The sequence below is a fragment of the Rhincodon typus genome, chromosome 7 (assembly GCF_021869965.1).
Source record: "Rhincodon typus isolate 14 chromosome 7, sRhiTyp1.1, whole genome shotgun sequence".
Lineage (NCBI taxonomy): Eukaryota > Metazoa > Chordata > Chondrichthyes > Orectolobiformes > Rhincodontidae > Rhincodon > Rhincodon typus.
In genome coordinates, this window is record NC_063338.1 from 71,689,759 (window position 1) to 71,703,015 (window position 13,257).

Sequence of the window (13,257 nt, forward strand, 5' to 3'; positions counted from 1 at the left end):
GCCAGCATTCTTACCTGCTTGTCTGTAAGTGGCCTGGCTTTAGGAGCTGTTTATTAATTAAAGTTAGAGAAATGCTGGTCCCTGGTGAAATAATGAGACCATTTCCAGGCTAGAAACACTATGGTCATTTCGTATTGTCCTTTCAGTTACTTAGCAGTCAACACAAGCTATTGCTCCTTTTTGGCCGTTTCGTGATTGGAACCAGGTGGACTTTGTTAACTATGGGGTGCTTGATTGGGGTTATTAACCTGGGCCAATCAGGAAAGGTCTGGTTGGCCAAGATAAACAGGGGATTTAGAATCTCCTCAGTGAAGGGCACTGACTCCAAGCTGGCTGATCACATTCAGTTTACTGTGCATTAGTAAATAAAGGGTGACTTGGTGACGGGACACCATCCTCTGTGCAGTTACTTCAAGCTGGAAGCACTCTGATTGTTCTGCTGGTTTTTGGAGCCTACTTACTGCCCATCATTGGGCAGGAAGCTCCTCTTCATGCCAATTAATGGATACTTCATTGAAACTTCAAAACAGTGACTGTTTTCTACTTGTCAAGGCAGGTTCAAGACCAGAAATAGTGCTGACATTTCCTGTACTGGAGAGAAAATCAAACCTTTGGTGTCTTTCTCAATTTTGTTTAATATTCGAATGGGGGAAACAATACTTATAAAGAATTAGTGCAGGTAAGAAAAAATGCCCAAAGCTTGATGAGGAGTTCACAGCTTAAATCCTATTCTACATCTGGAATGTCATCAAATGCAATTTTCACTGTGACTCAAAACATTGCAACAAACTATATATAAATCATCCTGAGAAATTACCTGAACAAGTTTCGTTTGATTCATCCTCACTGTTGACACAATCATTAGCTCCATCGCACAGCCACCTTTTAGGAATGCAACGATTATTTTGGCATCTGAAGTGATTAACAGGGCATGTACTGTTGTCTAGCAAAAAAAAATTATGGCTGATCAGTCAAGACAGAAGGCTGTAGGTAATATGTTAATGAATGCAAAATAAATCTGTAATATGAACATTGGATAAAACAGATAGATGAATTATACATTGTCTTCAGTTCAAAATAGCTGTTTCTAATGAATTGTTATTTCTCCACTGAATATTATCTCATAATTTTATCCTGTCACTGACTATAGGCAAGTTGTTTATAATATTAAAATCTAATGGTTTATAGCACCAACTTGAAGCCACATTCCACTCTGATTTATTTGTAACTTTTCCCCACTATTATATAGATGTTTATCACTTATAGATTATTCCCAGTTGGTTATAAAACTGCTGTCATTTTATCCATGAAATGCAAATCATCAAAATAAAGCATACAAAACAATGCAGTTGTGCCAACAATACTCATATTATTTTTGATGAACTGGAATAGCTGAATAATAAAACACTACACTTGTATGATGGATAGGGCTGTCAATTTTAAGAATTCAGGAATCTTAAAAAAATTGCCCTAAGGTTTGATAATTTATCTCAAAATGGAAACATTGAAGCAATATTATTTATTTTAATTAAATTTGACCAGGACATAGAACACAAGGTGACAAATTAATAAAGTAAAGCTCAAATCTAATTTATTCCCTTTTTTCAAATGAGTCGGCAACTAAAAGAAGCACCAAGCTGTACAATTCAAAACATACAGCAGATGTCTTGGTCTTCATCACTGCCATCAAAGCAATCATTATCACCATCACATTTCCAGCGCTCCTGAATGCATCTTCCATTTCGACAAGCAAACTCTCCAAAATGGCACTGTTGGAGAGTGGGAGGGCCAGGTTTTACTGGGAAAAAAATAATAATGATTAGGACTATAAAAGATTGCCGTTGTTGCCAATAAGCATTAAATGTCACAGGCATAACATTCCTCTTGCTTAAGTTAACATTACTGGAATAAACTGGGCACAAAGCAGCTAAAGCAGCAGAAAAGATTTCGGAATTCTTAGCATGTCTAACATCCAAAACACACACATTTGTGTTTCCTTCCATGTTTTCTGTTTGTTCAGGATTAAAATCATTTGGGCCAGACTCGATGTGCTAAATTGGCCAAGTGATCAGATGAAAGTCACAAAATGCCACCAACTCAGGAAGGTTTTTCAACTTTCTATTTTAAGATACGTAAGCATGATAGCAATTTTTAAACTTTTATATTCTCAAAACCATGCTATAGGTCTGTGTCATTTTTAAGGCCTCGTGCATGATTTTGAATCAGTTAACTCAAGGATGAAGGACTAAACATCCTTATTCATCTGTTTATGTTTTTCTGCAACAATAAAACTTCACCGAGTTATCATCTTAAATATCTCAAGCAATGCATTTTAAGGTAAAGAGAAATAAAAAGCTGTTCCAAACAGTAGCAATCACAGGCAGATTGTCACTCTGTTCTTCTTTTTTGCATTAAGAAAAAGCTCCACATTTCTGAGTGGAGATTCCATCAGGGCTTTCTCAGAAAAGTGAAACTTGACAGACATCTTGTGGAGCAGGACAGTCAGGGGTATGCAAATCATGGGCCCTTTTCTTACAGCTATAGTTGCTGCAATCTGTGATTTAAATGCTCAGCATCCACAGATAGCCACTGTGACAGCACCATCAAGGATCAGTTGCTGGTAAATAAGGTAAGTGGGAGATTAGGTTTTCAGGGAAGTTGTGTGCCAGGATACCTGATGGATAGGGTGTCAGATGGGTAGGGTTTCAGGGCAGCAGATAAGTAATGTGCCAGTTGGGTCAGGTGCCAGGTAAGTAAAGTATTGTTTCTGGTAAATCAGGTGGGTGGGGGATATTGTGCCCATCAGGTCCTCGGTGGGATTTCAGAGTGGGATGTCGGATCCCGGGGAGAAGAAAGGTGTCATGTCCAGTGGGGGTCAGAATTGCCATTTGGTTCAGTGTCCAGGGGATGTAAGGGGTCACAAGCGGTGTTGCTTAGGAGGGGTGTGAGGTGGTTTATGAGAACCGTTTAATAGTTAAGGAGGAGTTGGACTAGAGTTTTTAATTGTCCAACCTTTCCTGGGTAACGATTTACTTAACTACTTAATTGCACAAAAGAATTTTCAATTTACCAGGCAATTTCCTGGGAGTTTACTACATCAACAATTTCACATGGTTCCAATGTCCAACTGCCATCTACACTGCAGAAATTACTGTCTTGCTATCAGATAATCAGGCTCATGTTTGTGATTGTATTAAAATCTTCACGTTTCAAGTATATTACCAAACATTCACTGACACCATCTTAGAACAATTGAAATGCAACGCCACAGAAAGGAACCATCAGTCTCTGACAGCTGAATAAACTAGCTACCTATTCTAATCCCACTTTCCAGCAACTGATCCTTGATGGTTACAGCATTTCAGATGCAAATACATTGTCATTTTAAATGAGTTGACGGTGGTTGCCTCAAGCACTAAACTCGGAAACAAATTCCAGACATTTCACCACCCTCTGGGTGAAAAAAGGTTTTCTTCACACCTCCTCTAATCCTTCTACTAATGATTTTGAATCTGTGCCCCTGATTGTTTCTCTCTCTGCTGAGGGCAACAATTTATTCCATTCTATTGAAGCTCCACATTATTTTGTACATCTCAATTAAGTCATCCCTTAGTGTGTACTGTTGTAAGGAATATGCCCCAAACCTATGCAACCTTTCCTCAAAGCTGCAATTTTCAGGCCCTGGCAACATTCTTGTAAACCTCCACTGTGTTGTCTCTAAAGAAATTATGTCCTTCCTCTGGGGTGGTGACCAGAACTATACATAAAACCTCAGCTTTGGCCTCATCAATGTCCCATATATGTCACATCTCTGCTTTTGTACTGAACACCTTGACCAATAAACTTATACCCAACCTTCTCCCCATTCCTCAAAACCCTTCCGACCTGCAGCAGCTCAAAGTGGGATCTCACCACCATTTTCTCCAGGGCATTTACGGGTGGACCCACGAATGCTGGACTCGCAACTGACAGCCAGTAATCAAATATCTTTTAAAAATTCAGAATGATGTCTTAATTAGATCAAATATTATTATTAGAATTTATATGAATGTGATCTTCTCGCTGACTTTGTAATCATTTTCAAATTAATTGGAAATTTAATAGAAGACAAAATTAAACACATTTGCTGTTTCAGTTCTGAATAGTTAAGTATGATGATGGTGTCAGTCACTGGGACCAGGGCCTCTTTGGAGGATCTAGCTCATTCCGTAAGTAAGCTGAAAGTCAGGACCATCAGTACTGTTGACAATCAATCTCGTGTGTAAACTAATGAATACAGGAGATCACACCAGGTCAGACAGCATCCATGGACAGAGAGCATTTTTGAGTCTAGATGACGCTTCATCAGAGCTGAAGTGAAGTGTGGAGGGCGCAGCATTTATACTATAACTGGCGCAGGAAAGTTCGATAGTGCTGGGGGAGCTCGAGCACATCCCACCACCCCCTTCCAACTATAGCACAAATGCTGCCCCCTCCACCCTTCACTTCAGCTGTAATGAGAGTCATCTAGATTCGAAACATTAGCTTGCTCTCTCTCCATGGATGCTGTCTGACCTGCTGTGATCGCCTGTATTTGTTGTTTTCAGTACAGATTCCAGCATCAGCAGTAATTTTCTCTTACCTGGCATGTAAACCATTCTGATTGGTGGGTTAATCAGCCAATGATTACTGCTGTTTTTACTCGTTCAAAAATTGTCTTTCTTACCCTTGAGAAAGACTCAGAGACATTCAAAGAATGAAAACCATAAAAATTCATTTAACTCTACTTTGGAATTCAAATTTCCAAAACAATAATACTTTAAAGGATCCATCATTCTACATTCTATTAAAGGGATCAAAGGGTATGGGGGAAAAGCGGGAACAGGCCATTGAGTTGGATGACCAGCCATGATCAATAATGAATGGAGGAGCAGGCCTAAAGGACTGAATGATGTGCTCCTCTCCTACATTCTATATTTCTCTCATAAAATGAAGTTTTTGTACATGAGAGTGAGTGAGTATTGAACATGACAGGATGATAGGTTAGGATGAATATGATGAAAGGAGGCATAGATCAGTTGGGCCAAATATTCTGTTCCTACGTTGTAAATTTTATTCAGTTTCTGGTAGAACCACTACATTCATTTTACTCTGTGACCTTCCTTTAGATTACTGTTAGGCTTTTTCAATAACCTAAAAAAAGTTGTCTAAATTTAACATTGAACAACTAAACTCCACCTTAAATTTATACATTGACAAAATTTGAAAGTTGTTTCCAAAAGCAGAGAAATAGTGTTTTCTTATCAATCGTTAATCAATGCAATGATTAAAAACATTTTAAAAATTATCAGCCCAAAAATCAAGATTGACATTCCAGTTAACTGAGGAACAAAGGCTATCACATTTACATTTTGAATGAAAATTTATATTTTTTTCTAAATGTTAATTAAATATTAAATATGTCACAGCAATAGCAACATAGTCTAATCTCCATAATGTTCAATGAACCTTAAAGATTGAACAATCTTTAACAATGCTTAAAGATGGGAACAAAGGACTGCTTTAATGAGTTTTCACGCAGAAGTTTTTCTTTCCCCGGGTGTAATTCCTGAGAAGTGTTTCTTGCAAAAACAAAACAGATAAAAAGAGAATCAGAGATAGTAGGAACTGCAGATGCTGGAGAATCCGAGACAACAAGGTGCAGGGCTGGATGAACACAGCAGGCCAAGCAGCATCATAGGAGCAGAGAGGCTGACGTTTAGAGAAGTCAGCATTGGTACCCTCCTTAATGTAAAAGAAATGTAAGAAACAAAACTGTATCAATATCCTGATCATGAATCTACTTGTTCTTAAGTCACCATTCACCTGAAAAATAATGGTTTTACTCCACAAAAGTTGCTTGACCGACTGAACGTTTCCAGAATTTCTGATTTTACTTTGCCTCTGAGTTAGTTACTGAGAAGATAAATATATCCTTTCAAACTAAACTTCTCGTCAGTAACATGAGTTCATAAGAACATAGAATAGTACAGGCCCTTCGGCCCACGATGTTGTGCCGAACTTTTACCCTAAACCTAAGGTCTATCTAACCTCCACCCCTACCTTATACTATCATCTATATGCCTATCTAATAGCCACTTAAATGCCCCTAATGAGGCCAACTCCACTACCCTCTCCAGCAATGCATTCCACACCCCTACCACTCTCAGTAAAGAACATACCTCTGACGTCTCCCCTATATCTACTTCCACTCACTTTAAAACTATGCCCCCTCATAATAGCTACCTCCACCCTAGGAAAAAGTCTCTGGCTGTCCACTCTATCTATACCTCTGATCATTTTGTACACCTCTATCAAGTCACCTCTCATCCTTCGTCGTTCGAAAGAGAAAAGCCCCAGCTCTCTCAATCTTTCCTCGTAAGACCTTCCCTCCATTCCAGGCAACATCCTGGAAAATCTCCTCTGCACCTTTCCCAACGCTTCCACATCTTTCCTGTAATGAGGCAACCAGAACTGGACACAATGCTCCAGATGTGGCCAAACCAGGCTTTTGTATAGTTTTATAAGAGAATGTAATTGCCAGATTGTTTCAGCAGTAATTCAATTTGAGAGGTCTTTTCATTTCTTTAGAGGAATTGAACAGGGGTTCTAAAATTCCTCATGGCTTGTGCTGGATCCCCTCCACTTCTGAAAATACTTTGTTCTTGCCTTGAAAAATGTGGTATCTCACTTTGCAGAGGAAATGACGGCAATGGATGGAGACAACAATAAATTGCTGGGCCAAGTAGACTGCATTTCCAAATAGGACTTTCAAAGAGCTGGTTTCAGAAATTGGCCTGCTTGAGTCGAGGGTATCATAAATTTGGGGAAAGGGGATGTCAGAGATTAGTTTAAATTGCCACCTGTATGACCCAGCATTAAAGGCTACCAATGAATATTCTCTTGGCATTACTAGAATTTGGAAAGGATATATTTATCTTCTCAGTAACTAACAGTGACCACAACTCCTGAAGTTCACTTTGGAAACAGTGATCACAACTCCTTAAGTTGTAAGAAAACTATGGAGAACGATAAGTCAGGACCTTGCAGAAGGGTACTAAATTGGGGGAGTATTATGTCAGTATTGGGCAGGAGCTAGAAAGGGTTATTGGGGGGAGCTATTATTGGGCAGGTCCACATTTGACAATTGGGAGTTGTTTATAGACCTGCTGATCAGAGTTGAGGACTGCATGTTCCAGTAAGGAGGAAGGACAACGACATCAAGGTAAGGGACCATTGGATAATGGGGGAGGTTGCAAATTTAGTCAATAGGGAGAAAAAAGCACATATAAATAGGAAGCTAACATTGGACAAGGCCCGTGAGGAATATAAAAAAAGCAGGAAAGAACTCGGCAAGAACTAGGAAGGCAAGAAGGTACCATGAAATGACCTTGGCAAGTAGGGTTAAAGGGAATTCCAAGGCATTCTATACATCCATTAAAACTAAAAGGATAGCAAGGAAGAAGGTAGGACGACTCAAGGATAAAGGAAGGAACTTGTGCTTGGAGGCAGAGGATGTGGGCAAAATCCTAAATGAATACTTTATCTCGGTATTCACCCAGGAGAAGGATATGGAGGATAATGATATTAGTGTGGAGCATTCTAATATGCTAAGGCATTTTGAGATCGAGAAAGGAGTGGTGTTAGGTCTTTTGAAGAGCATTAAGGTGGTTAAGTCCTGAGGGCCCAATGGTACCTACCCCAGGTTACTGAGCGAGACAAGAGAGGAGATTGCTGGAGCCTTGACGAAGATCTTTGTATCCTCACTCACCACTGGAGAGGTCCTGGAGAGGTCCTGGAGGACTGTTGAGTAGCTAATGTTGTTCCCCTACTCAAGAAGTAAACAGGGATAGTCCAGGAAACTGTAGACCAGTGAGCCTCACATCAGTGGTTGGGAAGCTATTGGAGAGAATTCTTAGGGAAAGGATTTACACGAATTTGGAAAACCATTACCTAATTAGAGACTGTCAGTGTGGCTTTGTGCAGGGCAGGCCATGTCTTAATAACTTGATTGAATTTTTCAAGGAGGTGACAAAGCTGATCAATGAGGGTAAAGAAATGGATTTTAGTAAGGCTTTCGATAGGATCCCTCATGGTAAGCACATCCAGAAGATAAAGATGCATGAAATCCATGGTGTCTTGGCTGTGTGGATTCAGAATTAGCTTGCACATAGAAGACAGAGGGTAGTGGTGGAAGGTTGCTTTTTAGGCTGGAGGTCAATGACTAATGGTGCTCTGCAGGGATCCATACAAGGAACTCTGCTGTTTGTGATATATATAAATAACTTGGTTGAAAATGTAGATGGGTGGATTAGTAATTTTGCAGATGATACGAAGATTGGTGGAGTTGTGGATAGTGCAGAAAGTTGTCAAAGGATTCAGCTGGATATAGATCAGTTGTAGATATGGGCCAAGAAATGGCAGATGGAGGTAAATCTGGGTAAATGTGAGGTGCTGTACTTAAGGAGATCAAATGTAAAGGAAAAGTAACAGCAGGACTCTGAACAGCACTGATGTACGGAGGCTTCTTGGTGTTCAAGTCTTCCTGAAAGCTTCCTGAAAGTGGCCACTCAAGTAGATAGGTTGGTAAAGAAGGCATATGCCACGCTTGCCTTTATTAGTTGGGGAACTGAATACAAGAGTCAGGATGTCATGTTGCAGTTTTATAACACTTTGGTTAGGTCACACTTAAGAGCATTGCGTTCAATTCTGGGCACCACATTACAGGTTTTAGAGGGGGTGCAGAAGAGGTTTACTAGGATCCTGCCTCGATTAGAGAGTATGAGCTATAAGCAGAGGCAAGAAAAACTCAGGTTGTTTTCTCTGGAGTGACTGAGACTGAGGACAGACTTGATAGAAGTCTATAAAATTATGAAATGCATGTATAGGGTTGACGGTCAGAATACTTTTCCCAGAGTTGAAATGTCTAATACACGGGGGCATGCATTTAAGGTGAGGGGGAAAGTTCAATGGAGATGTGAGGGGCAAGTTTTTTATACAGAGAGTGGTAGAAGCCTGGAATGTGCTGCCAGGGGTGATGGTGGAGGTAGATATGATTGGAGTGGTTAAGGGACTTTTAGATAAGCAGATGAATATGCGAGGAATGGCGGGATATGGACCAAGGGCAGGCAGAAGGGATTAGTTTCATTTGGCATCATGTTCGGCATAACATCATGGGCCAAAGGGCCCATTCCTGTGCTATACAGTTCTACATTCTATAACCAGCAGGGTCACCATCTTCAGATTTTCAAACCCAAACCATTTTTAAACTTTTCTAATTGAAACATTTTGTTCATGATGGTTGTCATTTAGGAGCGGTATGGTGCTATAAGGTATTAGTTCTTCATTCAGATTTGCATTGGTTCATATCTCTATTGGCTAGGTTCAATTACCGGGTGTTGATTTGTTTAGTTATTATATTTCACAGTATACATTAAACAGAATTTTCAAATAAAAGTATTGATTGTCTTTTAACCATCAAATCAAGGCTCTGAGGTGACTTTGGAAAATACCATGGCACAGCATTCTCCCAGTGTTCTGCCAATATTTATCCCTCAACCTACACCGTCTGGTCATTCCTCTTCACAGGGCTTTGCTGTATCTTAATCAATTCTGACAGTTCTTGACTTCCAACAACTTCTAAAATTCTGGCTTTAAAGCTTTTCAGGACACCCTGTGCAATTTAATGGCAAGTTTTTTCTTTCAATGGGCTAATTTTAACTTAACTCAGTCACCTGGGATGTGATATGGTACATGCCAATTTTACTGCCCAGGTTTTACTCTCGAGTAAACTCAAGGGAGAATAATATCAGTTCGGAGGTATATATGAGCATTCCATCCAATCCACTGACGTTCATGCCCACCAATTTAAACTAAATTTACCACCTATGTCTTCCAACTTCAAAGTTAAATGTCTAAATATTGCCAGAAATTTACAAATAATATCAAATTAAATCAGTAAATTTTGCAGTGCTTTCAATTGGTAGTATCAGCATTATCTGAGAAAAATCAACTGAAACATAGAAACATAGAAAATAATTATGGGACTTGGCCATTTGGCCCTTTGAATCTGCTCTAACATACATTTTGATCATAGTTGACCATCCAATTCAATACCCTGTTCCTGCTTTCTCCTGACACCCTTTGATCCCTTTAACTCTAAGAAATATATCCAAAACCTTTTTGAAAACATTGAATGTTTTGGCCTCAACTGCTTTCTGTGATAGATAATTCCACAGGCTCGCCACTTTCTGGATGAAGAAACTTCTCCTGGTCTCAGTATTAAATGGCTTATCCTGCATCCTTACTCTATGACCCCTGTTTCTGGACTCCCTGGTCTTTGGGAATTACCCTGTCTAGTCTTGAATACGTTTCTATTAGATCCCTCCTCATTCTTCGAAAATCCAGTGAATATTGTCCTAACCGATCCAGTGTTCCTTCATAACCAGAGTATCATTCCTCAGGTAAGGAGACCAAAACTGCACACAATGCTCAAGGTGTGGTCTCACCAAGGCCCTGTACAATTGTAACAAGACATCTCTGCTTGTGTACTCATTTCCTCTTGCTTTGAATGCTAACATACCATTTGCCTTTTTCACCACCTGCATGCTTATTTTCTGTGGTTTGTGCACAAGAAAAGCCAGGTCTTGTTGCACCTTTCCTTCCCCAACCCATTGCCATTCATGTTATAATGTGGCTTCCTGTTTTGTCACCACAGTGGGTAACTTCAAATTTATTCATATTGTACTTCATCTGCATTTATTCGTTCACTCAGTCAACTTGTTCAAATTTAATTGAAGCATCTCTGCATCTTCCTCACAGTTCACCCTTTCACCAAGCTTTGTGTCATCCAAACTTGGAGATTTTACATTTAGCTTCCTCATTGAAATCATTAAGGAATTTTGTGAACAGCTGGGGTCCTAACAATGATCCCTGCTGTACCTGACTGGTCACTGGTTGCCACTCAGAAAATGACCCAGAAATGAACTGGTGCAAAAGGCTAGGCCACTTCATTGCTAATGAATAATGCCCAAAATGACTTACATTTACTTTTAAAGTGACCTGTTATGTGGACTTGTACCTTGGGCTTCATTTTTAAACCACATTTGAGAACCCAAAATCTGGAACAGATTCGGAACTTGATCCTGTGTTGCATCAGCAACAAAGGCACAATGCAAAGTAGCCATAGTATTACTGACTACACCATAGGCTCTTCTCTCATCAGGCAGAGATTATTGATGATGGTTTAACCAGAGGGTCACCACACCTCAGGCAATGGGAGATGTTGAATCCTTCATGGTAACCTCAGCCAGTATGGGAATAGAATCCATAGTGTTGCTGTCACTCTGAATTCCATACCAATTGTCCAGTTGACTGAGCTAAACCGAGCATCAAATCAGTGCTGCAACAAGATTTTTAAATGAAAAACACCAAATCGGCATAGCACTAGATTTGGCATCCAATTAGTGAAACTGTGAATGGCCTGGAGGCAGGAAATGTAAATGGGAGGTCCTTTGATCACGTAAGCAGCGGACAGGTATTGATTTTGGGGTGCTATTAAAAAGGAAAACTTATTGTGCATAAGAAAAACTATTAAGGTAGATAAGTCCTGGCTCCTGAATGGGATCTATCCCAGAATATGGAGGGAGGCAAGAGAACAAATCTCTAGAGCATTGACAGACATCTTTGTATACTCTATGGCCACAGGTGAAATCCCAAAGGACTGGAGAATTGCCAATGTTGTCTCATTGTTTAAGAAGGGTAATGGATAATCCAGGATTATCACCTCACATTTGTCCGCATTAAACTCCATCTGCCATTTTCCTATTCAGCCATCCAACTGCTCTATATCCTGCTGTACCCTCTGAAAATCACCCTCACATTCTGCAACTCCACTAACCTTTGCATCGTCATGCCTTTATTAATAGATCTAGGATACTTTATGTTTTGTTTATTGCTCTCTGTCTGTACCGCCAACTTTAATGACTTATGGACACATTAACAGAGATAATTTGGCTCTGCTCTTAGAATACTATTTCTCCATATTCTTCTTACTAAAAAAATTACCTCACCATTACCCACATTGAACTCAATCTGTTACATATGTGCCCACTTCAATAACATTTCTGTGTTTTTTTGAAATTCGACGTTGTCCTTTACACAGTTTACAATACTTCCAAGTTTTTTATCATCTGTAAATTTTGAAAGCATACTTTATACATCAAGATCATTAATATATATCAATGAAAGCAAGTGTGTGACACTTATCCCTTGGGAACTCCACTACAAACGTTGCCGCAACCAAAAACATCCATTGATCTTTTGCACCACTTTGCCAATTTTTACCTATATTGTTACTTTCCCAATTTTGAAATGAACTGTAACATTGCTCACAAGCCTGTTGCCTTCTGAAATTCCATACACAGCACGTCAACAGAATTACCCTCATCAACTCTCTTTACCATTTAAAAAAAAATCAGTTAAACACAACTTCCCTTAAGAAACCCATCCTGGTTCTTCTTAAATAATCCTCATTTGTCTGTATGCCTATTCATTTTGTCCATAAATTTTGTTTCTAGAAACTCCCAAACACCAATGTTAAACTGATGATCGGCTGATCTTTAAAGTCTTTTTGAACAAGAGTGACGTTTACAATTTTCCAGTCTTCTGAAACCATCCTAGTGTCAAAGAGATTTTAAAATTATTGCCTGTGCCTTTGCAATTTCCATTATCACTTCCTTCAGCATCCTTAAATATGTCACACTGGGTCCCAAAACCTTGTCAACGTTAAGTATAGTCTACTTGATCACTGCTCCAATTGAATTTTAAATCCTTTTAACAACTAAATTTCCTTCTCTTTCATTTTGGGCCAGGTAAAACCTTCATCCTTTGTAAAGACAGATACATTGTATTCATTTAATATTTCAGCCATGCCCACTGCCTCCATGTGTATATCATTGTTTTGATTCCATTTGAGTCCTTTCCTTCTATCATCCTCTAATCATCTGTGTGCTGATAGAAAAATTTGAGATTCCCTTTAAGTTAGTTGACAGTCCCTTTTCATACTCCCTTTTTGCTTCTCTCATTTGCTTTTTCATTACTTGAACCTTTGATAGTCTGCCTGGTTTAAAATTATACCTTCTACCAGACAACTGTCATTTCAGAGCACACTTTTTCTTCTTGGCTGTCAAGTTGCAATCATATTGCTGTGGCTAGACCAGCTAAGAACAGCAAATATTA

The 13,257-nt window shown here is 39.3% G+C and overlaps 1 protein-coding gene across 1 annotated transcript in view; it reads right to left on the minus strand.

The window, feature by feature from the left end:
- LOC109911043 (low-density lipoprotein receptor-related protein 1-like) overlaps positions 1 to 13,257 on the minus strand; it is a 1,753,343-nt gene that overhangs the window by 773,283 nt on the left and 966,803 nt on the right. The window contains exons 16-17 of the mRNA XM_048599379.1: positions 1,658 to 1,798; positions 818 to 943 (exon numbers count right to left, since the gene is read on the minus strand). Coding sequence (XP_048455336.1) covers positions 818 to 943; positions 1,658 to 1,798 — 267 coding nt within the window. The remainder of the gene's footprint in view (positions 1 to 817; positions 944 to 1,657; positions 1,799 to 13,257) is intronic.